The sequence below is a fragment of the Pyrus communis genome, chromosome 7, assembly GCF_963583255.1.
Source record: "Pyrus communis chromosome 7, drPyrComm1.1, whole genome shotgun sequence".
NCBI lineage: Eukaryota > Viridiplantae > Streptophyta > Magnoliopsida > Rosales > Rosaceae > Pyrus > Pyrus communis.
In genome coordinates, this window is record NC_084809.1 from 13,284,327 (window position 1) to 13,311,347 (window position 27,021).

At 36.0% G+C, this 27,021-nt stretch overlaps 2 protein-coding genes across 2 annotated transcripts; one reads left to right on the plus strand and one right to left on the minus strand.

Moving 5' to 3' along the window:
* Positions 1-1,993: 1,993 nt before the first annotated feature.
* LOC137739790 (ABC transporter C family member 8-like) lies at positions 1,994-8,434 on the plus strand. Its single transcript, XM_068479500.1, has 11 exons — positions 1,994-2,509; positions 2,804-4,767; positions 4,849-5,169; positions 5,270-5,356; positions 5,442-6,062; positions 6,152-6,611; positions 6,697-6,911; positions 7,000-7,305; positions 7,429-7,492; positions 7,613-7,852; positions 8,049-8,434. The coding sequence occupies exons 1-11, from the start codon at positions 2,485-2,487 to the stop codon at positions 8,147-8,149; spliced, it is 4,404 nt and encodes a 1,467-aa protein (XP_068335601.1). The 5' UTR covers positions 1,994-2,484; the 3' UTR covers positions 8,150-8,434.
* A 15,883-nt stretch (positions 8,435-24,317) lies between these two features.
* Positions 24,318-26,153, minus strand: LOC137739873 (inorganic pyrophosphatase 1-like). The gene is made up of 4 exons (XM_068479603.1): positions 25,914-26,153; positions 25,635-25,756; positions 25,313-25,514; positions 24,318-24,904 (listed from the first exon to the last, which is right to left on the minus strand). Exons 1-4 carry the CDS (start codon positions 26,049-26,051, stop codon positions 24,557-24,559), a joined length of 810 nt encoding a protein of 269 aa, XP_068335704.1. The 5' UTR covers positions 26,052-26,153; the 3' UTR covers positions 24,318-24,556.
* Positions 26,154-27,021: the final 868 nt, after the last annotated feature.

Here is a 27,021-nt window from a genome sequence, read left to right on the forward strand (position 1 = left end):
TATTTGATCACCCCCTAAACTTTTATAATTGGTCAATTTCCTCTTGGGGTTGGATTTTGGAAATTTTCATTCAATTTTGCATTCATCTTGGTCACATGCACGACACATGACAATTGTTTGAGAGCAAGGTAATTTTATCCCTAATGTGGGCAACACACTTTTTTTTTCTTCTTCTTCTCTTCTAATAGTTCACGTCGTACAATTTTTGTTTGAATTTTATCCCTAATGCAGACAACTATGAATCTTCTCCAAGGTCTTGCTTTTTCAGCAATATCTTGGGTTGTGATGCCATTCCATTAGCCTTCTTTATGACATGATTCACATTATCGTCTCGGTTCACCTATTCCAATTCAAGACCCAAATTCAAATAAGAAAAGTAATAACTCTCAACAAATTCGTTACTAGAAACTGGGCAATTATGGAGGTAACTGGCTAAATTTAAAATTTCCCGCCCCCAAGTTCAGGAGGAAATTGGTATCTCTTACAAATTCGGTGGAAAATCGGCGAATACCTCTTTAATCAATACTACTATGATGACGTGGAAAAACTAATATCAGTTATATTAGTCTAATAATTTTTTTTAAATGCGGATAAATGCACTGATGCTAAATGTCAAGACTCAGGATAATAGAGTCGTCTAAAAAAATACATATGATATTATTTACACTACACTATAGGTGTGGGAGAGTGGGTCTATCATAATAATTTGGTTCGAATTCGCTTTCGGTGAGAATCGAACATAAAAACTCTTATTTATAAATGAATAAAAATATTACTATACCATAGTATTAAGTGACAAAATAAAAAGAACGTTAGCAAGATCTTAAAATTGGGATTAGCCCGTAACCGACAAAACCAAACTACCCAACGATAGTCAAGTTTGGTTTACTTTCACCCATTACCTTAGTTAAAATCAGAACAAACTGATGTTATATAATAATTGGTTTGGGTGTGAAACCAAAATGGTTATCAAAATTTTGGCCTCGCCTTATTTTTGTGCGTTTATAAAGTTTGGCTTTTGGTTTTTAGTTTCCAATAATAGTTATCAAATAAATTTTTATTTTCTATTAAAATTATTGTCAAACGGGCTCAAGACATTTTATCAGTTATTAAAAAAAAAAAAAATTCATGAATCTTGAATCTCTCCATATAAATATGTATATTTTTCACATTTTACTATATGTAGACTATTGTAATATTTAACGACTTAAGACATGACATGCCAGTTATATCCCAAGTGTCATGACTCCCATGATTGACGATTTTTGGCCGCAACAATCACTACCTATTCCAACGTCTCCAAAGTGATATTGATACGTACGTATCTGTTTTCTTGTCGATCTATTCTTTTCATCTATTTGATATTAATGGGAATCATTCACCACTTTCCAATACAAATCACGGTCGCCTTCAACCGATTTAATATGGTCTGGACAGGACAAGAGCACATGATAAAAAGAGCGATGGCTAAAACTCAAAGCCCACAAAACCAAATTGCCAAGTGAGTCCCTCCTGCTCCGCCTCTTGATTATTATTGTCGGTGATGATAATATGATTAAACAATGGATTATTACTAATTAGAGTTGGTAAAATAAAGGGTTATTCAAAGTTTTGAAATTTGCTTTCTGCAAATGTTTTTCACGAGTTTAATGATTAGTGAAAAAAAAAAAAGAATAGAGATACAAAGGTGTCCTCCTGTCATTGTTTTTACATTGTAGGTGTACGTAAACAATATAAGACCGAAAAAAATGTAGAAAGTAAAAACTGAAAGTCTGTGAAATTTGTTTTTCTGCGAATGTTTTTTACCAGATCAATGATGATTAGCAAGAAAAGGAAAAAAGAGAGAAAAAGGTGGAACATTGTTCTGGTTCATACATTCGGGTGTGGCTACAATGTTCCGTGACCTTAGTGCACTGGAATACGTAATGAAGATATATGATCTGTTTTTGTTTTTTTAAATTTGACCCGTTCTTGTACGTAAACATATGAAACTGCAAAAAAATATACACCAAAGACAAATTAAAAGAAAAATTAAAAACCTGGGGTTTGTGCAGTCAAGTTGGACTAAATAAAGAATGAATGTTTGGCTGAATTGTGTAAACATGTTTGCTAAGTAGCTTGTTTTTATATAATAAATAGAAATGCGAGAAGCAAAATTGTAGACGTGAAGTGTATAATAACAAGGAAATGCCTGATGCCTCCATAATAAATAAGTAGTCTATTAGTTTGCCGATAATACAGACTGTCCATGCAATCAAACAAACAAATGAAACAAGATGCTGATGTGAGATCTACCATTTCTGCAGATTCACTGTTTTATTACTTTCTCTTTTCTGACAAGACGTTATACTACTTTATTTGTCTGGAGAAGGTGCAAGGGGCAGAAGTTAAGTGGGGTACTTCTTTCTATGAAGATGTATATTGATATTTGAGCTCATCTCTCATACATAGTTTGGAGTGCTGCCGCAAAGACGTTGCACAAGTATGGCTTCCTTCAGGAGCTCAATTGGTAAGTACACAATATAATTTTCTCTATGAACATGGTATGTTTTTCAGTGAATTCGATTGATAAATTTGCTGCTGTTGTAGTGAAGTAGAATTCAATAGTGTGGTATTCAATGATCTTCATTAGTATAGCTTTTTACGTCTTCAACTCTTCGCCTTCTTTCTGTTTGATCATTTCTCTATGTGAATGTATAATTGCACTCCATGCACTTTTTCATTTTACTTGTGTTTTCCAACTTTTTCCAGTGCTTAACATGCAGTTTTTGTGATGATTTGTGATTGGTTTTCGGTTATCCAGGGAATAGTTTTTCATGGATTTGTGGTGGTGAACTGGAACTGGGTTCTTACTGCACTCAAAGAACTATTATCAATGGCGTAAATCTACTCTTCCTCTGTGTTTTTCTCTTATTTACCCTTATAAGCACCATACGGAAGCATTATATTACTGTTCCAGCCAGAAGGGACCAGTTCTCTCTAGCTATTTCAATTTGCTGTGCTCTTACTAGCATTGCATATTTTGCTGCTGGTTTATGGGATCTAATATCCGAAAGTGATGATCAATCGGAACATTTTGTCCGGTTGGATTACTTTGCCAGAGGACTAATTTGGATTTCTTTCACTGCTTCATTGCTAGTGCAAAGTTCCAAATGGATCAAAATCTTGAACTCTGTTTGGTGGTTCTCCTCCTTTTCATTGGCCTCGGCTCTAAACATCGAAATACTTGTAAGAACTCATAGCATTCAGATGTTTGATGCAATGACATGGCCAATGAGCTTCTTACTTCTCTTGTGTGCTGTTCGAAACCTCAGTCACTGTGTTCATCAGCATGCCCAAGATAATAACCTATCTGAACCTCTATTGAGCAAAAAATCGACAGGAAAGAGCCAGAAATCAGAATTAGACCGGGCTAGCTTCCTGAGCAAACTGACATTTGCTTGGATTAACCCTTTACTCAACTTGGGTTCCTCGAAAACATTAGCTCTCGAAGACATCCCTTCTCTTGTTTCTGAAGATGAAGCAAATTTAGCGTACCTAAAGTTTGCCAATGCATGGGATTCACTCTTAAGGGAGAAGAGCTCAAGCAGCACCAGGAACCTGGTTCTGCAGACGGTTGTGAAAGTTTACATGAAAGAAAATATATGGATAGCATTTTGTGCATTTATCAGGACAATTGCAATTGTAATTTCTCCTCTTATACTGTATGCTTTTGTAAATTACTCAAATAATGAAAATGCAACTCTCTCTGAAGGCTTCACTATAGTAGGGTGTCTAGTTCTTTCCAAAGTGGTTGAATCTTTGAGCCAAAGACATTGGTTTTTCGACGCAAGGAGGTCTGGAATGAGGATGAGGTCAGCCTTGATGGTGGCAGTTTATAAAAAGCAGCTCAAGCTTTCTAGCTTGGGAAGGAGAAGGCACTCAGCTGGTGAGATTGTAAATTATATAGCAGTTGATGCCTATCGAATGGGCGAGTTCCCATGGTGGCTACATTCGACATGGACCTACGCGTTGCAATTATTCCTTGCCATTGGAGTTCTTTTTTGGGTGGTGGGTCTTGGTGCTCTTCCTGGTTTGCTTCCTCTCGTCATTTGTGGTCTCCTGAATGTGCCATTTGCAAAGACACTTCAAAAGTGTCAGTCCCAATTCATGATCGCTCAAGATGAGCGACTCAGAGCCACTTCTGAGATCCTGAACAGTATGAAAATCATCAAGTTACAGTCTTGGGAAGAGAAATTTAAAAACATTGTCGATTCCCTTCGTGAACGTGAATTCAAATGGTTGTCTGACTCGCAATTTAGAAGGGCTTATGGCACTTTGCTGTATTGGATGTCACCCACCATCATCTCTTCAGTTGTCTTTCTCGGATGTATCATTTTCAAAAGTGTCCCTCTTAATGCAAGTACCATATTCACGGTTCTAGCTTCACTAAGGAGCATGGGGGAACCTGTAAGAATGATACCAGAGGCTCTTTCAGTGCTGATCCAAGTCAAGGTTTCATTTGACAGGCTCAATGTGTTTTTGCTTGATGACGAGCTGAAAGATGACGAAGTAAGGAAGTTGCTCTCAATGAATTCCGGTAAGAGCTTAAGAATAAAAAGAGGTAATTTCAGCTGGTATCCTGATCAATCAATAGATCCAACTCTCAAAGATGTGAATTTAGAAGTGCAAAGGGAGCAGAAAGTTGCAGTTTGTGGACCAGTTGGAGCAGGAAAATCATCACTACTATACGCTATACTTGGAGAGATGCCGAAAATTTCAGGAACTGTGAGTTGAAAACAAATGAAAACTTCAATATACTCGATGCACTAAATTTTTTATTCTAACTTTATTAATGCTTGCAAGCAGGTTGATGTATTTGGAACCATAGCCTATGTTTCTCAGACTTCTTGGATACAAAGTGGGACAGTCCGCGATAACATACTCTACGGCAGGCCAATGGACAAGAACAAATATGAGAATGCCATAAAAGCTTGTGCTTTGGATAAGGACATCGATAGTTTTGACCATGGTGATCTTACTGAAATAGGCCAGAGGGGGATTAACATGAGTGGAGGGCAGAAGCAGCGGATTCAGCTGGCCCGAGCTGTCTATAGTGAAGCTGATATCTATCTCCTTGATGATCCCTTCAGTGCAGTGGATGCCCATACTGGTGCAACTCTATTTCATGTAAGAAAGACAAAGATCAAGCGTTTAAAGAAGCATGAAAATCACATTTAGTGTCGTAATCTCATAGAAACAGTTTACTCAATTTGAATGACTTGTGCAGGAATGCGTCATGGCCACTCTAGCAAAGAAAATTGTAATTCTGGTGACTCACCAAGTTGAATTCCTCTCAGAAGTTGATAAAATTCTAGTACGTTGTTGTTAACTCATTTTTGCAGTTTATTTGCAATAAATATTCAAATTGGTTTGCTCATGAAACCTTATTTCATTTGCAGGTAATGGAGGGTGGACAAGTTACTCAATCCGGAAGCTATGAGGATCTCTTAACGGCAGGAACAGCATTTGAGCAACTTGTAAATGCTCATAGAGATACGGTAACAACATTGGGTCATTCGAATAATCAAAGCCAAGAAGAATCTGAAAAGGGAGATATAGTTATGCCAGAGGAACTTCAAACAGCTTACCTCACTACAAATAACAGTGAAGGGGATATTTCTATGAAGGGTGTGCCTAGCGTGCAACTAACAGAAGAAGAAGAGAGAGGGATTGGTGATGTTGGACTGAAACCCATCCAGGATTATTTTCTTGTGTCCAAAGGAACTCTTCTTCTAATCTTCGGCATAATGACACAATCTGGTTTTGTTGGTCTTCAGGCTGTTTCAACTTATTGGCTAGCTCTAGGCATTCAAATGCCTAACGTAACCAATGGCATGCTCATCGGCGTTTATACAGCAATTTCAACACTTAGTGCTGTCTTTGTATATCTAAGGTCATTTTCAGCAGCTTATATGGGATTGAAAGCTTCTAAAGCCTTTTTCTCTGGTTTCACCGACACTATTTTTAAGGCTCCCATGCTCTTCTTTGACTCAACCCCTGTTGGCCGGATTTTGATACGAGTAAGTAGACAAAATGCTACTTTATGCACTCTGGTAACTGTATTCCAATCACTTGTTATCAAAACCATTTGATATTTATACTCTTGCAGGCCTCATCTGATTTAAGTATTTTGGATTTTGATGTACCTTTCTCCATCATCTTCATAATGTCTGCTGGCCTTGAACTCCTGGCAACGATTGGAATTATGGCTTCTGTCACATGGCAAGTTCTCATTGTAGGCATTCTCGCCATGGTTGCCGCAAAATATGTTCAGGGGTATTATCTAGCCACTGCAAGGGAACTAATAAGAATCAATGGAACAACCAAAGCTCCGGTTATGAACTATGCATCGGAGACAGCACTTGGAGTGGTTACTATAAGAGCTTTTAAAATGGTTGACAGTTTCTTCCACAACTACTTGCAGCTAGTTGACAAAGATGCCCGACTGTTCTTTCATTCTAACGCAACCATGGAGTGGTTAATTTTAAGGACAGAAGTACTTCAGAATTTGACCCTTTTCGTGGCTGCTTTCTTACTTATCTTACTTCCCAAGGGTTACGTTGCTCCAGGTACTTATTAAGAGCAATCCATGTGTTGAATTTCAGGTGTTTATAGGTGTTTAACTTGAAAAGAAAATTTTCTTGATGTCTGCAGGGCTTATTGGCCTTTCACTGTCATATGCTTTAACGTTAACGGGGACACAAATTTTTGTGACACGATGGTATTGCAACTTATCCAACTACATTATCTCAGTTGAAAGGATAAAACAATTCATGATGATTCCGCCAGAGCCTCCTGCAATTGTGGAGGACAAGAGGCCGCCATGTTCATGGCCTAACACGGGTAGAATAGAGCTCTATTCTCTGAAGGTAATATACTATTGTTGTTCTTTAACTACCTTATCATTTGATCAGGTTGAAATTCTAATAATTGATTATTTCTTTTGGTTGATTACAGATAAAGTATCGTTCAAATGCTCCTCTAGTTCTAAAGGGAATTACATGCACATTCAAAGAAGGCACTAGAGTAGGAGTTGTGGGAAGGACAGGAAGCGGAAAAACTACACTCATAAGCGCTTTGTTTCGCTTAGTAGAGCCGGCAAGTGGTAAAATTCTTATAGATGGACTTGACATATGTTCGATGGGCCTAAAAGATTTGAGAATGAAGCTAAGCATCATCCCCCAAGAACCAACTCTTTTCAGAGGTAGCATCCGAACCAACTTGGATCCTCTAGGTCTTTACTCTGATGATGAGATATGGAGGGTGAGCTAACTGACTCCGGTTAAATGATGAAAAAGGCTTTCCCTGCATAATTTTACTTTAGGCATTACATACAATGCGTTCTGTTTCGTACTAGTACGATTTTAAGGACATTTTCATCTGCAGGCTCTAGAGAAGTGCCAGCTCAAGGCGACAGTCAGCAACCTACCAAATCTACTTGACTCCTCTGGTGAGTTTATGATCTTTCCTATGACTGAATGAGAAACATAATGATGAACATCTTACTTAATCCCCGGTTCCAACTACAATCATATTGTACTGTAAATTATAACTATAATGACTTCAACAGTGAGTGATGAAGGGGAAAATTGGAGTGTCGGGCAACGCCAGCTCTTTTGCCTCGGAAGAGTCCTTCTCAAGAGGAACAGAATTTTAGTTCTCGATGAGGCTACTGCCTCCATTGATTCTTCAACAGATGCCATTCTGCAGAGAATCATAAGGCAGGAATTCGCAGAATGCACTGTTATAACTGTAGCTCACAGAGTTCCAACCGTCATAGACAGTGACATGGTCATGGTTCTCTCCTATGGTATGCTTTTCTTTCCAATCATCTCTTAATCGCATTTCAATATAATTTGAGACAGAAAAAATTCGAACACGTCTAATTCAATTAGAATTTTTAAAATTTTTGATAAACCAGTCTTACCAGGGGGATATGATGTTTTCTGTAATTGGTTATTAAATCCTAATGCTAACATGTAGTGTGATTTTGTTTGAAAAAATAGGGAAGTTGGTGGAGTATGAACAACCTTCAAAGCTGTTGGCTACCAACTCCTACTTCTCCAAGCTTGTTGCTGAATATTGGTCAAGCTGCAAGAAAAACTGATGCCACCAATTAAAATGTCAGCACCACAAATCACCTAGTTCGCAATATAAATTCCCTGCTCCTAGAAAATTAGTATTCATGGCTGAAATCATCGATGGAACGTAATGCTTATTGTGGAAGAAAAAATGCAGATGTAATTATCATTTGTAACTTACAAATCAACGTAATGCTGTTAAGATTGTCTTCGTGTTATGAGAAGCTTGAGATCACTATAAAAATGGAATAATAGACCTTCAAATCTTCATGTTGGAATAACACTCGTTGTAGAAACAGATGTTTTGCTCCTTTCCTTTCGTCCCTTATCTTTCTCCTTTTTGTTTTTTTTGTTTTTGGGTATATTCAAATTTCCAAGGCCATCCCTTTACTTCTACAGAATCAAATTGATGGTGGTTTCGTAGTGAAGTTGATGCTAAGGTTTGGAATGGATTGGTAATTAGATTTGCAGCAAAGTTTCTTGATGTCTAACATTTACAGGTTTAATACTAGTGGATAAAAAAACAAAACTGAATATAATACAAGCACTAGTGTTCAAACACTAATCAATTAATTGGTTTTTATGTCCTTAACTACTAGTTTTGTTTGAGTTCACTCCACAGTTTCATATTGGAGTAAAATTATGCAGAAATTATTGGTTAATGATCTACAAAATGAACTATTCAGATCATGGAGAACGAAATTATTTTGTAAAAAAGCCATAAAATTAGATGTTGCGCAAGAAAAAGAAGGTCAAGGTGCTTCTCCTAAAGTTTACTTGCCATATTATCATGCATAGTTTGACGTACCCTACTACTTTTAGGAGTTCCATTAGATGATATATCATATATGCTTTGAATATTTTAGACATTAAACGTAGTGTGTGACACTTTCTAATTAAAGAATACAAATCATTTCACTAGCTCATGACGTTTCTTAATAATTTTTGTCTATTAGAGCTAAAAGGCACATATAATTATTCAATCATTTGCAGGGAAACACAGTAGGTTAGAATTGAAAAAAAAAATATTGCTAGACAGTGGAATCATAGTGGAGGAATCAAATATTGTCTCTTTAAAGGAAAATGGATCCAAAATCTAGTGTGGATTAAAGAGTAAGCATTAGCTTTGAGCTGTCATTAGCTAGCCCTTAGTTGTGTGAAAGAGAAATTGAAATCCTTAGTTTATGTGAGGTGGGGCAGCTGAATGAGTTAATGAAGACTGTCAAATTTAGTCCAATTTATCTAATCATTGTGCTCTTAAAAGTGAGATATGGAGTGAATCTATTTCCCTTTTTAGGGAAATGGGAGCTTATTGGATTATTTTCTATTGGAAGTATTGGCGGTTGCCCTACCTACACGCTTGTATCCCTTAATTTAGGGTGATTTGATCTTGTTACTTGTAATTAGAGTTTTCCTATAATTAGGGATAACTTCATAGATGTTAAGGTTGTGATGTGTTGGCCAACGGGCACTTAGGCTGGCCAATGGTTCTTAACCTGGCCAGCGGTCATTAGCCTTCCCGTGTTTCATGTATATATACCTTTGTAATCTTGTAGAGAAATATAATGAGAAAAAAGCATTCTCTTCCATATTTTCCACATGGTATCAGAGTAGGAACCTTAACCGGCCTGTCTCTATTGTTGTCCCTTCTCTTCTTTTGCACATTTTTTTCTATAATGGCAGAAGATAATCTTTTTGGCTCTGAAGCTGAAAGCTTCACAGCTCCTTGCCCTAGTTTTCCAGAAGCTGAAGTCAACCCAAACCAACACTTGTGTTCTGTGTTGTTAAATGAGTTTAACTATTTTCCATGGTCTAGATCAATATCTCTTGCCCTTGGAGGAAGATCTAAACTTGGATTCGTCAATGGAAGTATTGAAGCACCTGACGTCTCATCGCCGGAGTATGAAGCATGGCTGTGCAAAGACCAGCTGGTCATGTCGTGGCTCCTCAACTTCATGGCTCCTCAACTCCATGGATCCTAAGCTGTTTGAAATTTTCAGTTTTTCAGAATCCTCCAGTTCTCTTTGGAAGGCAGTCAAAGACATGTATGGAAATCAAAACAATGTTGCTCGAGTGTTCCAGCTTAAGAGGAATCTTGCAAGTCTTCAACAAGGTGATAAATCCTTTGTTCATCATCTCGGTTGCATGAAAAATATGTGGAACGAACTAGATATGTATTAACCACACACTATCGATGCTGTCGTACTGTTAAAAAGGTCCGAAGAAGACAAAATCTTTCATTTGCTTGCAAGTTTGGGTTCGGAATATGAAGATCTTAGAAGCCATATTCTAATGAATCTCGAACTTCCATCATTTGTAAGTGTTTGCACTACTATCCAGCGAGAAGAAGTACGCAGAAAAGTCATGAATGTTGACGTAAAATCTAGTGTGTCTAAGGCTAGAGCTTTTGTGACAAATCACAAGTCATTTGGAGATAAAGTATACAGGGGGAAAAGGCCAGATCTAAAGTGTCTACACTGTAATAATGTTGGACATCTAATAGATCGATGCTGGATATTGCACCCTGAGTTGAAGCCAAGGTTTGAAAACAAGCCTTCAAGAGATCATAAGGGCTCACAAACTAGACCACATACAAACAAGTACCACGTTACTGCTACATCTATCGGTGGGTCGATGAACTTCACAGCCAATCCGGCTGACTTGCTGAATGAGTTCTCAACCTACCTTCAAACCAAAAAATGAAGCACAGGTGAAATATCGACTGGGGGAAGTCAAACTGCTCTCCTTGGACAGTTTGCAGGATTCTTAGCTGAGTCTGGTCATGTACCTCAAAGAAACATTCCAGGTATCATGTGTGCTCTTTCAACTGCTCTAAATGTTAGTCACTCTCATGATTTTTGGATTATAGACTCAGGTGCCACAGATCACATGACAAATCAATATTCAAAGCTATACGATTTTGAAAGCTACACTAAACCATCACTAGTTTCTATAGCAAATGGTAGAGGTGTGCCAATTCTAGGTAGAGGGAAAGTTAAACTGATCTCAGAAACTATTGAGTCCACAGCTTTATATGTTCCATCCTTTCCTTTTCAATTATTGTCCGTAGGAAGGATTACAAATTCTCTAAACTGTCGTGCAATTTTTCTCCCCCACAATGTTGTTTTTCAGGATCTAGCCACCAAGAAGCTGATTGGTGAAGCTCACTACCTAAATGGGTTGTACTATTTTTCAAATGACCTTAATGTTCCAAAGGGGTTCCAAGTCAGCTCAAACCTAGAACATCGGTTGTGGCACCAATGCCTAGCACATCCCTCAGAATTTGTGTTGTCTACGTTGTTCCCTAGTTTATGCAAATCCTCACTTGTATGTGAAATTTGTCATTTGTCAAAATTTACTAGACTCCCATTCAATTCTTCCATGTCTAGGACTAGCAAGCTTTTTGAGATGGTGCACTCCGAAGTTTGGGGACATGCACCTCTAGAGTCTTTTGATGGTTATAGGTACTACGTTACTTTTGTTGATGATTTCTCAAGAGCCACTTGGTTGTACCTCCTAAAATTCAAAAGTGAAGTCATGGATGCTTTCAAGAATTTTCACAATCTTGTCATGAACCATTTTTCGTCTCAAATTCACATACTAAGGTCTGATAATGGCACTGAATATACATCCAAAAATATGACTAACTATTTGAGCACACATGGAATTATACATCAAACAAGTTGTGTAGGTACTCCTCAGCAAAATGGAATTGCCGAAAGGAAGAATAGGGACCTACTTGAAAAAACTAGGGCTCTAATGTTGCAAATGAATGTGCTTAAGAGGTTTTGGTCTCAAGGAGTTCTTGCAGCCACCTACCTTATCAACAGACTGCCTAGTTGTGTTCTGGATACAAAATCACCATCTGAGGTTATGTAAAACAAAAAAATTAACCTTTCCCATCTGAGAATCTTTGGATGTACCTGTTATGTTCATATTCAATCCCATCACCGAGACAAGTTCGATCCCAAAGCAGTCAAGTGTGTTTTCATGGGATGCTCCTCCACCCAAAAAGGTTACAAATGCTATAATCAGTGCTTCAGGAAGATGTTTGTCTCAAGAGATGTACGATTTGATGAGAACCAACCGTATTTCAATAAATCATCTGATCAAAATCGTCAGGGGGAGCACTTCCTAGATCTCTTCCCATTACCAAATCCAGTCGAACCAAGTGACTGTGTCCATTCACTACCCCACAACCGTGACTCTCATGCAACCCGTAATGACAAGATGCTTATTAGAGATGACACTGAAGCCTCAAAAGCACAAGTAGTTCCTCATGACCATAACACAACATCTATACAAGAGAGTGGAGCTGAACCTATTGTGATCCCAGCTCAACCTCACAGGAATCCAACTCGAGATAGACATCCACCATCAAGGCTGCAAGACTATGAAACTTACAATGCAAGGTACCCTATTCACAAGTTTGTAAATTACTCCAAAGTCTCTCATTCTCATGCAGCCTTCCTCAGTAAACTGTCCTATGAAAGTGAACCAAGGAACTTTCAAGAAGCCAATCGTCAAGTTGTGTAGAGGCTAGCCATGGAAGAAGAACTCAAGGCCTTGAATGAAAATAAAACCTGGAGTGTAGTTCAACTTCCCAAAGGCAAGAAGGTGGTAGGCAATCGGTGGATCTATAAAATCAAGTTTAATTTTGATGGTTCAATTGAACGACACAAGGCAAGATTGGTGGCTCGCGGTTTTACCCAAACATTTGGAGTGGACTAAAGGAGACATTTGCTCCCGTGGCTAAGATGAGCACAGTGAGGGTTTTGTTATCTGTTGCAGTTGACCATGCATGGCCGTTGTACCAAATGGATGTAAAAAATGCCTTTTTACATAAAGACCTTGAAAAGGAAGTTTACATGCAATTACCCCCGGGTTATCCACAAGCACAGAATTCAGGTATAGCTTGCAAGCTTCATAAGTCAATCTATGGCTTGAAACAATCTCCTCATGCCTGATATGCCAAATTGAGCTCCGTACTTGAAAAATTTGGGTTCAAGAGAAGTCATGCTGATTCCTCCTTGTTTGTTCGAACAAGATCAGTTGGCAAATTAGTTGTACTAATCTATGTTGATGATATCATCATCACAGGTGATAACATTGATGAGATTCACACTCTTAAGCATTCTCTTCATCAACAATTTGCCATTAAAGACTTAAGAGTTTTAAAATACTTCCTTGGGATTGAACTGGCTACTTCCCCCAAGGGACTTTTTTTAAGTCAAAGGAAATATGTGATTGACTTACTTCAAGAAGTGAAGATGATGGATTGCAAACCAACCCGTACTCCTCTTGATAGCAAATTGAAGTTGGACTTGAAAGGATAACCTCTTAGTGATATCAGTTACTACCAACGACTGGTGGGTAAGTTTATATATCTCACCATTACTAGACCGGATATAACTTACGCCATCAGTCTTGTAAGCCAATTCATGCATGCACCCACTGAAGCTCATTTAAACGTTGTTAAAAGAATTCTCAGATACCTCAAGGGCTCCATTGGTCGGGGAATCGTCATGAAAAACAATGGTCATACTCAAATCATCGCATACACTGATGCTGACTAGGCAGGGAATGCTATTGATAGAAAATCCACTACTGGCTACTGCACGTTTGTTGGAGGAAACATTGTGACATGGAAGAGCAAAAAACAAAATGTAATTGCTCACTCAAGTGTCGAAGCTGAGTATAGAGCCATGGGTTCCACTGCATGTGAACTCATTTGGCTCAAGGGCCTTATCTCGGACTTGGGGTTCTCAATCAACACACTTATGTCTCTTTTTTGTGACAACCAAGCAGCTATGCATATTACCTCCAATCCTGTGTTCCATGAACGCACCAAACACATTGAAGTTGATTGTCACTACGTTCGAGAACAAGTCCAGTCCAAGGTAATTCAAACCACATTCACTCGAAGCCAAGATCAACTTGCTAATATTTTCACGAAGCCTCTTGCTTCTCCTCAGTTTCAATGTCTGCTCTCCAAGCTTAGATCAATTAACCTCCTTGATCCAGCTTGAGGAGGAGTATTGGAAGTATTGGCGGTTGCCCTACCTACACGCTTGTATCCCTTAATTTAGGGTGATTTGATCTTGTTACTTGTAATTAGAGTTTTCCTATAATTAGGGATAACTTCACAGATGTTAAGGTTGTGGTGTGCTGGCCATCGGGCACTTAGGCTGGCCAATGGTTCTTAACCTGGCCAGCGGTCATTAGCCTTCCCGTGTTTCATGTATATATACCTTTGTAATCTTGTAGAGAAATATAATGAGAAAAAAGCATTCTCTTCCATATTTTCCACATTTGCATTATTTTCTATGTTGCAAAAGCAAAAAGTAGAAATAAATAGAACATAAAATTTCTTCATTATTATTAGGGAAATTTATTTAAACTCATGTAACATCTTTCTACACCAACTTAAAATTTAAATGTGAGTTGTCTTTTTAATCCTATTGCATAATTACCATCAAATGCAAGACAAAATTAACAAAAAAAAATAGAAGTTATTGATGAGTCCATATTATACTATATATTTTACCCTAATCTTAGTATTAATTTATTGGTTATTTTGGTAGAATTTTGATACTTTGGATTATATTTTCAATGTAGGACATTCGACTTCCTCTGAAGCAAAAAGTGATCAAACGGAAGAATTTTGGAGTAATTCCAATTGGAGGATGTTCATGTGCCTTTCAAGATGATTGTATCAAAATTTCAGATTTTTCTACCAAGCCGTTTGACCATGACAATGAAATTAAAGCCCAGCACATAGCTTTCTCATATTGATGTTTCTAGACGTTTTGGGTATTTTGGAGGTCAATATGGCGTATTTTGAGGAAGATTCCTTCTGAGAATTTGTAGGGGATGTCTTCAGCTTTAAAAAAAAAAAAAAAAAAAAAAAAAAAAAAAAAAAAACAAGAAGACCTTTTGGGACCAAATCGGAGTTGATTTGGTCAGTCAAAAGTGTGATTTTTTGAGAAGTCCGAATTTTAGTTTAAATAGGAAACCTTTTATTTTCTGTTTTATTATTTTATTACGTTTCCTAGTTTTATTCTAAGACCTTTAATAGGAAGGATTTTATTTTGTAGTAGTATAAATAAGGCTTTTAGCCATTGGGTTAGGGGGGAGAACGTAATACTTTGGCTTTGGAGAGCTTTTAACGATTCAAGTTTATTTTCAAGGTGTTTTCGATCCATATTCTTAATAATATTTAGTTTTATGGTTGTTAGTAACTAGTTTCGCTTGCTAGGGCGATGCCTTGAGCCTTAGCATGAATATGTAGTTTTTATTTAATTGCTTATGATATTATACATGCATACTTTGAATTATTAATCAATGTGCTTTAAACTGTCTCTATATCTTAATGCTTAGCTACCATTAGGATGTTTAGATAAGTAATTGGATGCAATTTTGGCTGAGGGCTGTCCCTAAAATTTATTAAGGCTTCTTGTGGTTAACATGTGTAACTACTTAGGATGGACGACACGTCTTAGGAGTTTTATGGTTTTTCAAAAGGTTTCACAAAATTTAATTAGTCTTGCATGTTCACATTTGATCTGGATGCCACGGATGGGTTGCAAGTTAGATATATGTTCTATGTTGGGGGTTCCAAGTAGGGCATACTTTAGGAAAACCTAACCTTCAAAATATGCATGTGTAATTCATTAGGAATTAAAAGAACTACGTAAGATTGTTAAAGGGACGGCGGAACCCTAGTCTTTTACAATTTGGTTTTCAAAACGTTTTCTTTTGTTTCCTTTACTTTGCTAATTTCTTTAACCTTTTTAATTAAATTCATTTTTATTATTTTTAAATTCAAAACCAACCTATTCCAATCTTTGTTTCAAATAATTAATTAAGATTTGATATTTACATAAATTATTCATTCAATCCCTGCGGAAAACGACCTTGCTTGAGCCGTTTATACTATAACTACATTGTTCTCTTGCAAGTATTTTTAAGTGTTTTTATCCCTACTTTTGCAGGTGGTAAAATCCCTATCAAGAAATTGACGCCGTTGCTGAGGATTGTTTTAAATAATTTGTGTTTATCAACTCTTAGTTAATTATTTTTGTATATATCTTTTTATTTACTTGGTTTTATTTTATTTTTTTAGGTAACAATTTGTTGGTTCTAAGAGTATTGCAGCAATGGATTGGTTTGGAGCCTCACAAGAAGTACCTATAGTTTGTGCTTTTTGCAATTTGAATACGCATGATATTACATATTGTCCTCAACGACAGTTTTTTCCAGAGTTTGTGCAACACCATATCAATATGAAGAACAATTTTTAGAGGCCTAGGTGCACTTCCTACTCAAATTTTTACAATCCATCATGCCCAGTGCATCAAAATTCTACGTGGGTAAGCAATCAACAGACTTTTGGGCAGCTTAGTGGGTCACAAAAACCTTCTTGGGAGGACCAAATCACTAAATTGGAGGAGTCCACTAGGTTGTATACAGAGAGCAGCACCCAAAAGACGTAGAATATAATAAATTCAATCGACAATCTAGCGCACAAAAATGGGCAGCTCACATATCAATTGGCAGAACAAGAAAACGATTCCAATTCCAATGTCCATAATCAAACAATTGCAAACCTGCAGGGTTCAAAGGAGTGCTCGGCATATGAAACATTGAGTTAGGAAAACACCAACGATAATTGGATGGAAGAATATGAAATAGAAGAGCCATCAGCAAGTGACACATGCCCAACAAAGGAAATAGCGCCAGCTGACCCTGAACTTTCCCCTGAATCTGTTATTACCCAAGTTATTGAGCCACCTATGCCTTTTTCCCAAAGGCTGCAACAGACCACAATAGATCAGCACACTCGAGATTCTCTGCAGACACATGCAAAAGTGTACATTAATCTGCCACTAGGGGATGCAACTAAGAAAGCTCCAAAGCAATCACTAAATTTCAATTTATCTAAGGCTCCAAGTCAACCCACTAAACAACAAGAATGCATGAATATTCAAACATATTTGGATACAGGTCAGACGGGTGGTAAGGAGAAAATTTTAGATGCTGTAACAATCTATGCGCTTGCACAGCCCATCACACTTAAGGAAATTCATGTGGAGTCCTACGAGAAAGCTAGAATTTACAAGGAAAATAAGATAAAGCTTCGTGACAGCCAAATTCTTCGTTAAGAAATTTGGCCAGTACAGAAATTATGGGTATTAAATACAAGATTTAAGTCAGTTCAAGGAAGGAACAAGCCTTACTGGAAGGGACCTTATTTGCCTTCAAAGACTAATTCACAAAAATGGGTGGACAAGAAAGATTCAACCAATGAATTCAAATGCACAGTTCAAGTCAATCTTTGCCTACCATTGCCCTATGATGCTGCAAAAGATTGGTTAACTCTACAAGAACAAGTGACATGACCACCAATTTCTTTCAAATCCGTCTAGCTATAGACATTAACTAAAGCGCTTATTGGGAGGCAACCCAAATTTGCGAACTTTTTCTTTACTTCCTGTCTCTTTTATTTCATTATTTTCAATCTAGATGCATTTGAATTCCTAGGCTATCATTTAGTGTCAATTGTAATGTAAAAAAAAAAAAAGAAAAAATCGAAAAAAAAAAAATATATATTTACTTGTTTTATTTTAGTTTACAGATAGTATTTTCTACATCCTATCTCTGATTTCAACACTTGGATTTTTGCAGACAGCAAACAAGACAAACAAGAACATCAACATCAACCACATCTGTGATTCACATAGTAGGGATGGGAAGTTATATCTTTTTGTTTTGCTACCCGGCCAATCTTCAGTTGAGAATGGATCCAACTAGCACAATCAACTAAAGAAATGGAGCTTAGCAAATGACATCAGAATCGAAGTTTGGGGTTGCCTGTGTTTTACTTACAGAATGGAGGAGTCTTGGATGATCGGCATTGGATTTACAAATTTTGGGGTTGTGTACAGATGATGATTTCCATGAACGGGACCCGAGAGCAATAGAGGAAATGGCGAAGAGGCTCAAGGATGGCGGCTAGGTTGTGTGAGGTTTAGAGAGTTATGGGGATATTTTCTCCTTTGTAAAGAAACGAGAATGAGAGATAGGGATGAAATCACTGAAAAGCCTTTTTCAGTTTCTAGAGAGAGGGTTAAGAGAAATGAGTGATTTCTTTCAGTTTCTCGAGAAATGAGAGAAACCTAGGGTATACAAAGCACTCAGAATGGTGATAGTGATCTGGTCGTTCATTTGGAATCCTAAGGAACAAAATGTACTGATGTTTGCCACGTGTCCAAGGCTGGTGTTTCCCATGTTTGTTCCTAAATGAGCGTTTTGAATTAAAGAGAGGGAGAGCCGTTCGGCTCTAGGCTTGAGGCTGGCAATGAGGAATCCAATGTTTTTCTCCATACTGGTGCTAGGGTTTTGATGCACATGGATTCGCGTGGGTCATCCGTGTGGTGTCTCTACTTTTCTTGGGCATTTGTTTTGCGGGTTGGGTTTTACAACCCAATTGATCTTCCATTGGCCCGAGTGTGTTGTTCTTCCAGGCCTCACGTTTGTCTTCCAAATGGAGTCCAATTCCAACCCAGGTGTGTCCATTTCTTATTTTCATTTTTGGTTTGTTTTGAGTTTTCTTTCATTTTATATTTGTTTTCTTCTATTTTGTCATTTTTTTTAAGAATCAGTTAGCTTTAGGTTTTTTTTTTTTTTTTCCACACCTTGAGGACAATGTGTGATTTAAGTTTGGGGGTGAGAAATAAGAAATTTTTAATTTTTGAGTCAAATAAAAATTTTCAAATTTTAAGTTAATATTCATAGATAATTTTAACGTTAGAACAAATGGACATGGTGAAAGTTAATCCCATAATAGAGTCTTTTCTATTTATCGTTGCTTAGACATTAATTCATGAGTTATACTTTGAAATTTGCACATTCATATTAACATGGTTTGTGGGGAGTGAGATTGAAACACTTACTTTTAGTCTAAGTTTAATTTTAATTTTTGTTTCAAGTAAAGTTAGTTATTGTTATCAATAAAGTAATAATTGTTTTACCCAAGACTTTGCTTAGTAACCAGGCCAGTCTTGCCTGATCAGCAGTGATTCTCGCGTCAAACAGTAAAGTGTTGGCATGGGGCAAGGTAGTTAATTGGTATCATAGCCTTTTTAGCTCGAGTTAATAAGTCCTGAGACCTAGTGTCCTAAAGCCTTTGTGGTTTGGGAGTCATTGACCTAAAGCTTGCTACATAGGTTGGATCGAAAGCTTAAGGGAACTGACATTGCAAGACCACCACTGTTACTAGAAAAAAAAAAAAAAAAAAAAAAAAAAGGAATATATATATATATATATATATATATATATATATATACATATATATCAAGTTATTATGTGTGTGAAGTGTTAAATAAAGAGGACGAAAGGTAGGGGTTTTAGTCGAGTCTCCTTAGCTATATTGGTTCACTTTACACCAAAGGAAGTTCATGAATTCTTTTCTAATTGATTCTAAATGGCTTAGACTCTCTAGTGGGATTCATTGGAACTTTTAGAAAGATGTTTTAATTTTTAATGTTTTCTATGGATTGCAACTTGAAGATGAAAATTTTGTCTTAGTTGAGTTTTAATAAAGTTTTTAAGTTTGCTAGTTTTTATCTTTGTTTTTGAGTTTTGTTTTGCTTGAGGACAAGAAAAAAAGCTAATTTTGGGGTTATTTGATGAGTCCATATTATACTATATATTTTACCCTAATCTTAGTATTAATTTATTGGTTATTTTGTTGAATTTTGATACTTTGGATTATATTTTCAATGGAGGACATTCGACTTCCTCTGAAGCAAAAAGTGATCAAACGCATGAATTTTGGAGTGATTCCAATTGAAGGATGTTCGTGTGCCTTTCAAGATGATTGAATCAAAATTCCAGATTTTTCAACCAAGCCGTTTGACTGTGACAATAAAATTAAAGCCCAGCGCACAGCTTTCCCAGATTGATGTTTCTGGACATTTTGGGTATTTTAAAGATCAAGATGGCGTATTTTGAAGAAGATTCCTTCTAAGAATTTGTAGGGAACATCTTCAACTTTAAAAAAAAAAAAGACCTTTTGGGACCAAATCAGAGTTGATTTGGTCAGTCAAAATTGTGATTTTCTAAGAAGTCCGATTTTTAGTTTAAATAGGAAACTTTTTATTTTATGTTTTATTATTTTATTATGTTTCCTAGTTTTATTCTAAGACCTTTTCTAGCAAGGATTTTATTTTGTAGTAGTATAAATAAGGTTTTTTAGCCATTGGGTTAGGGGGGAGAACGCAATACTTTGGCTTTGGAGAGTTTTTAACGATTCAAGTTAATTTTTAAGGTGTTTTCTATCCATATTCTTAATAATATTTTGTTTTATGGTTGTTAGTAACTAGTTTCATTTGCTGGGGTGACGCCTTGGGCCTTAGCATGAATATGTAGTTTTCATTTAATTGCTTATGATATTATACATGCATACTTTGAATTATTAATCATTGTGCTCTAAACTGTCTCTATATCTTAATGTTTAGCTACCATTAGGATGTTTAGATAAGTAATTGGATGCAATTTTGGCGGAGGGTTGTCCCTAAAATTGACTAAGGCTTCTTGTGGTTAATATGTGTAACTACTTAGGATGGACGACATGTCTTAGGAGTTACATGGTTTTTCAAAAGGTTTTCACAAAATTTAATGAGTCTTGCATGTTCATATTCGATATGGACGCCACGGACGGGTTTCATGTTAGATATACGTTCTATGTTGGGGGTTCCAAGTAGGGCATACTTTAGGAACACCTAACCTTCAAAATATGCATGTGTAATTCATAAGGAATTAGAAGAACTATGTAGGATTGTTAACGGGACGGCGGAACCCTACTTTTACAATTTGGTTTTCAAAACGTTTTCTTTTGTTTTCTTTACTTTGCTAATTTCTTTAACCTTTTTAATTAAATTCGTTTTTATTATTTTTAAATTCAAAAACAACCTCTTCCAATCTTTGTTTCAAATAATTAATTAAGATTTGATATTTACATAAATTATTCATTCAATCCCTGCGGAAAACGACCTTACTTGAGCCGTTTATACTACAACTACCTTGTTCTCTTGCAAGTATTTTTAAGTGTTTTTATTCCTACTTTTGCAGGTGGTAAAATCCCTATCAAAGTTATCAACAAACCCACACTCAATATCTAAGAGCTAAAAACAAGCTTTTTATTGACGGATAATGATTTTGAAGTTTTAAATCTTCCAACTAAGGTATGAATCGATTTATGCAAAAATAATTTTGTTTGATTTCAATTTTTTGGGTTTGCTATGCTTTGTGCATGGTCATTACCTTTAAGAGTCTAATTGCTTATGATTTGATAGAGTAAAAATTAAGGAAAAAGTAGTAAAAAGAGAAAAGATGACGATTGTGTAGCTCTCTGCGATCATAACAGTAACACTTACGAAAGTAAATGAGCATATTGTTGGTTGATTATAGCGATTAGTGTTGCAGGATTTATCCCAAACTTTGTAATCTGCTACTGTTTTTTTTTTCTTTTCTGGATCTCTATTAATACAAACTCATGTCGCTGCTTTAAAAAAGAAAATGAAAAAAGAATGGCACAACTACTGAAAATTGGTTCATTAGGAAGGCAAAAGTGATGAGGACTGTTGTTAGATTAGAATGTTTAGCCCACTTTTTGTTATTTTAATTTGTGGTGGTCTCACAAGATTCATAAACAAGTAGAAAATTCACCAAATTATTTGACTTGTCCACACAAATCGAACTCTAGAAAGCTTTCATTCCCTTAAACAAGTTGAAACTTCACCAAACTATTCAATTTGGAATTTTATTTTCTAAATGGGTGTAAAGATAAATTTACATTTTGAGTTGAGTTTGTATAGGTAGTTTAGGTAGTAAGTTTGGGCTTAAACAGATATTAATTCTTTAATTAAAAATAATATAGGTATAGAGAGTAAGTTGAATGTAGAAAAAGATTATATAGGTTCAAATAAAATTATTATTATTATTATTATTATTATTATTATTATTATTATTATCCCAAATTCATAAAAGGTACCAATTGCTTAGAAAAAAACAAATAAAGTGCACAAATTACACAACTTTGTTAACATTTGCAATAGCTAGCTAGGCTATTAGTGAAAAAAAAAAAAAAAACCAGTGTAATAACGAGTAGGTTTTGGCGAAAGTATTGCCAAATGTATATATACCAGAGTGTACGATGAACTTACTAGTTGAATAACTCCGTCTCGACACAACAAGCAAACCTAAATTGTCACTTCTAAAATCTGAAACACTGCATGCTTCAATAATTTCCCATCAAAAGACAAGGGTTCACCATCTTTTTTTATTAGGAACGTGCATGTACACGTACGTGCCATCACCATGACAACGTCCAGTGGATTGTCGAGGGTAAGTGACATCAATAATATAATCGGCTTGCCCCAAGATAAAGATAAAGTTATCTCCAACCGAAATGGTTAAATATAATTCTGTTCAGAATTATAGCTTTTGTAAAAAGTTATTTTTAAATGAACAGTGTTAGGTCATACGCCTATACCATCTCCGACTCCAACCAAAATGGCTAAAGATAGCCCTCTCAATAGTTTTTTAGTTTTAAGTTTATACTTTAAACTTATTAGTTAATTTAATTAAACTACAGTTAGATGTTTTCAAATCCAACCGTTGAATTTGAATCAATTATTGCAACTGAGGCACTAAACACATGAAAGGGGGTAAGAGGTGGGCTACATTCGGCCAACTTGGTGCTTCTTTGGCCAAATAATGGTCTGGTGAACTCCATAAAATCAGCCAGTCATAAGTTGGAGATGAATTTTTGGACAAATCAGACTACTTTTTGACTTTTGGACCTTTAACCATCTCTATTGAAAATGACCCATCGAGCTAGCTTCCCTTATGCAAAATTATCAGCTTTTTGCAAATTAAACTGCTGTAAAAGCCTCTAGTGACAATGCGAGACATCTAGCAATCACTCAGACACATATTGTAGATATATTTACGTCTTTCTCCTAGCTTATGAGATTGTACATTGTTAATTTGTAATCATGATATGGATACCAACGCTCTTTATTTTGCGTTCGACAATATAAGCATCTTATATATTTTGTCCGATAAAGTTGATTTCACTATCCCCTTTTTTTTCTACAGATTTCACCATCTTCTGAAGTATCTGTACATGTGATGATTTCAAATATAAAGCAATGAATGCATGGTACATGAACCATGATCGTAATAAGAGCCAACATCTTTTCCTCGTTTGAGTGGTTTCTTTTTATGTGTGAGTCTCTGTCGAGTCTGTCCACGTTTCAGCCTTGGAAAGTTGCCTTTCATAAGAAGGAGAGGATCAAAATCCCATTTTGTAATGCATGCATCATAGAAAAAAGTTAAAACACCTTGAAAGCCTCCCCAGTTAATTAAGTTGAATGGTCTTTTGTTTTCTTCTGTTTCAGCTTTTTATGGTTATTTTAAGAGAATTTTAATGAAAATCTCTCATTCATTTTAATGAAAAATTATATTTTTATATTAAAAAATCAATCATGATACTATTTATTTTACTGTTTATTTTGTTCTTATTGTTTAAATTCAAAATTTTCAAGTATTTTTCATTAGTTTTTCTTTATTTTAAACCTTCACCATCCCTATTAATGTTTTATTAGTAAATTAGAAAAAGAGAGATGACTTGTTTGTTAAGACAGAAACAAATTGAAGGTGATGCGATCCCACCCTAGCTACTCCATGGCAGGCACAACAATGTCACAACCCATATAAAAAAAGGGATAATCCTATTTACACATTTATATTTACTTCTTATACATCTATTTATTCGATCCAACGGCCACAAATTTAAAAAACATGTGAGAAGTAAAAATAAACATGTGAATAACACTATCCTAAAAAGAATTGGAAAGCACATAAATGCAGAAAATAAAGTTTTTAATCTTTAATAATCAACTGCTAGATCTTGTATATAAGAATCTAATAAATCTTTGCAAAAGTTTGATGTTACATAAAACTTGTACCACTAAATTGAACACAACATTGTGGCCGGACAAATGAGGTAGGTGATAGTCTACCATAAATATATAAGTGACATGTATATGATCATTAATTTTATTTACTTGGTTTTGTGAATTTCCAAATGTAGCTAGTGTTATACTTAGGTTAACATTTTAGTACTTTTGTTTATTTTCTCAAGGAAACACTGTATATTGATCGAATTTTCTTTATCAATACGAAATTACAAACTTACAAATCTTTGTTTCCAACCCTAGAAAACAAAGTTAGGGTAAAACTAATGGTTTTCCTGGATTTGCTTGGCGCTATCACATTAATTTGGCCAAGTATTACATCAATTAGGTCAACCAACAACAGACACTTGTACATTACACACACAGTAAGTATTTGACTAATTTTTACTACTGCTGGACAGGGAGAGCTTGAGGAAGGGCCTCAACAGAAATAGTCTGCAACTTGCAATCAGCTGAAAGAAACTGAGCATGTTCTTCAATGGAAATTGAGTTGATTAGGTTTAGCAGAATCTGCTCAAGCTCCTCTCCATCAGTCCACTCATGGATCTCAGCCTTGATGAGTAATGGGTTTTTGCAGATTAGGTCATAAAGTGGGAAGTTCTTCCTTGGCATCACAAAGTCTCCTTCTTTGAGCTTCAAGCTTGGGCAATAATCTCCACTTCCATCACCAAGATAGATTAACCTTTTCTTCCCATCAGTTGAGACAGAAGCCTGGATTCTTTCAATGATCACACTCTGTAAATTAATCAAAGTAAAACCAAATTAAGTTCTTGATGAAAATTTTGTAATAATATCAAGTTTAAACACATTATTTTGCCAACTTAGCTAAGCCGATGTCAGCGATAAATATTTTTTATTATTTATAAAATCATTATCATGTATGATAAAAATATTGACCTCATGTCGTCAAAATCCTTGTTGATTATGACATGTTCAAGATTTGTTTTGTGTTGGGGGGTGAGGGGGTCACAAATAGAACAGGTAGAAGGATATGTCCAGAAAATAAAAACAAAATAGTGAAGAACTTTCCAAGCCTTTTGGGCCCAATTGTTCCAAATCTTTTATCGTCTTGAAAAATATATATTTTATTTGTTTCTTTCTTAAAATTATGAATTTTTTTTTTTTTTTTAAATGAAATAATACCTTGCACATGTTGGGAGGGCAGCGGCTGCAGCCATGAGGAGATTGGGTGAAATCGCAGTAAGGTGAAATCCTAAGCCTTCCTTCTTCATCAACATAACTTGGGTTCGTGTTTATCTCTGAGAAATATTCCTCTAGCCCAAGATGCTTCAAAATTGTCTCAATAAAAAACAGATTTGCATCACTCAAAATCCTCAAATCACACCTGCAAACCCCACAAAAACAACAAAATTAATCTCCTATTTTCATATAAATAATATAAAAATTAAAAATTAAGGAGAGTTGTTAAAGAAAAGAAAAGTTTGGAGGGCTTAAACGAAGATACCCTAAAGCGTGAGCTGCTTTAATGGCTGGCACAACTCTTGGGTGAATTGGAGTCCTTTTCAGAACCTCCACAATGTCTTCAGTGGTTTTTCCTTGTGAATGAAGCTCCTTCATCATCCTATCCTGCAAATATTTTGCCGATAAATAATCACATCAATTAAAAAGATTATGAAATTAAACAAGAAAATCCATAAAAACAACACGTGTGCAACATAAAATTCAATGAAATTATTAGAAACGATTGGAGGATCCGAAATTTTCCGCTACAACAGAAACATACCATGAGAGAGTTCCAAGGCATGGTGGGGAGGAGTTCGTTGAACAGATCAGTGGCACCCAATTCATCCACCACCCAATTGTCACTGTCACACTCAATGATTGTCTTGTCAAAGTCAAAAACCACCACAATTCCTGCCATTGTTCGTGAAAATTTTTGCACCAAGAAAAAAAAACACACAAAGAAGCAGAAGAAAAAGAACAAGGAGTATTTCTTGGTTGTTATAATTTCTCCTGAGAAACACACAAAGAAGAGAAGGGTATTTATAGCAATGCAAGTGTGTGATTCAGTAGCCTAGCTATTGGGATTTAAATTCCAATGGAATATTACGTGCATAAAGATTTGTCTGGAATCGAATGCCCTCTTGGCCAGTATTTGTTGGGTGCGTGATGGGATTAGGGCCGTTAGATTGGATGACTTTGGGATGGTTGGAGGATCGGATGGAGAGGGTAGGGATAGGATGGGATAAAGCGCGGGAATGAGGGGAATATTCGAAGGGAATTAAGTTCACCCACGGGGCTGGCCAACTTAGAAACGCACTTACAACTAACCATGGGGAATATGCCGAGCAAGGTTCGGTTGGTGTTGCTATTACCTTTTTATGTGGCTGCTAAGTGCTACAGCTTTTAGGCTGCGTCACACTCCACCACTACCTTAGGAGGGAGCCGTTTTGGATTTGGTTCTCTATTTTAATCCAAATCCTTAATAATTCCACAAACTTCTTTATTCCTAGAATATTAATTAAAAAAAATATAATTTTAGTACGTAGTATATTAATTAAAAAAATATAGCAGTATTATTTAAACACACAAAACTAACATATTGTTGCAATCCTAATTATGTTAAGAATGCGATTGTCTAAACCTTAAGAAATCCTTATAAGATTCTATCATATATTTTAGATAGCTTAAGTTGTCATCTTAAAGGAATATGATTGCATAAATTTTAGGAGATCCTTAAGGAATTTATCTTCTCTACTACTGCAAATTAAAGCACAATGAGTATGATAAATTATACTAAGAATTCACCAAATTCTCTCTATGCTTGATGCATCCTCTCTCTCAATCTCCTTATAATTCTCCAGTAAATAGGCCCTACAATTGTTGAATAA

Coding starts and splice junctions, on each gene's coding strand:
- LOC137739790 (XM_068479500.1), top strand. CDS start 2,485: ATGGCTTCCTTCAGGAGCTCAATTG. Junction 2,510..2,803: donor TTCCTTCAGGAGCTCAATTG/GTAAGTACACAA, acceptor TCGGTTATCCAG/GGAATAGTTTTTCATGGATT. Junction 7,493..7,612: donor AAATCTACTTGACTCCTCTG/GTGAGTTTATGA, acceptor TGACTTCAACAG/TGAGTGATGAAGGGGAAAAT.
- LOC137739873 (XM_068479603.1), bottom strand. CDS start 26,051: ATGGCAGGAATTGTGGTGGTTTTTGACTTTGACAAGACAATCATTGAG. Junction 25,757..25,913: donor TGCCTTGGAACTCTCTCATG/GTATGTTTCTGT, acceptor AAATATTTGCAG/GATAGGATGATGAAGGAGCT. Junction 25,515..25,634: donor AAAGCAGCTCACGCTTTAGG/GTATCTTCGTTT, acceptor TGGGGTTTGCAG/GTGTGATTTGAGGATTTTGA.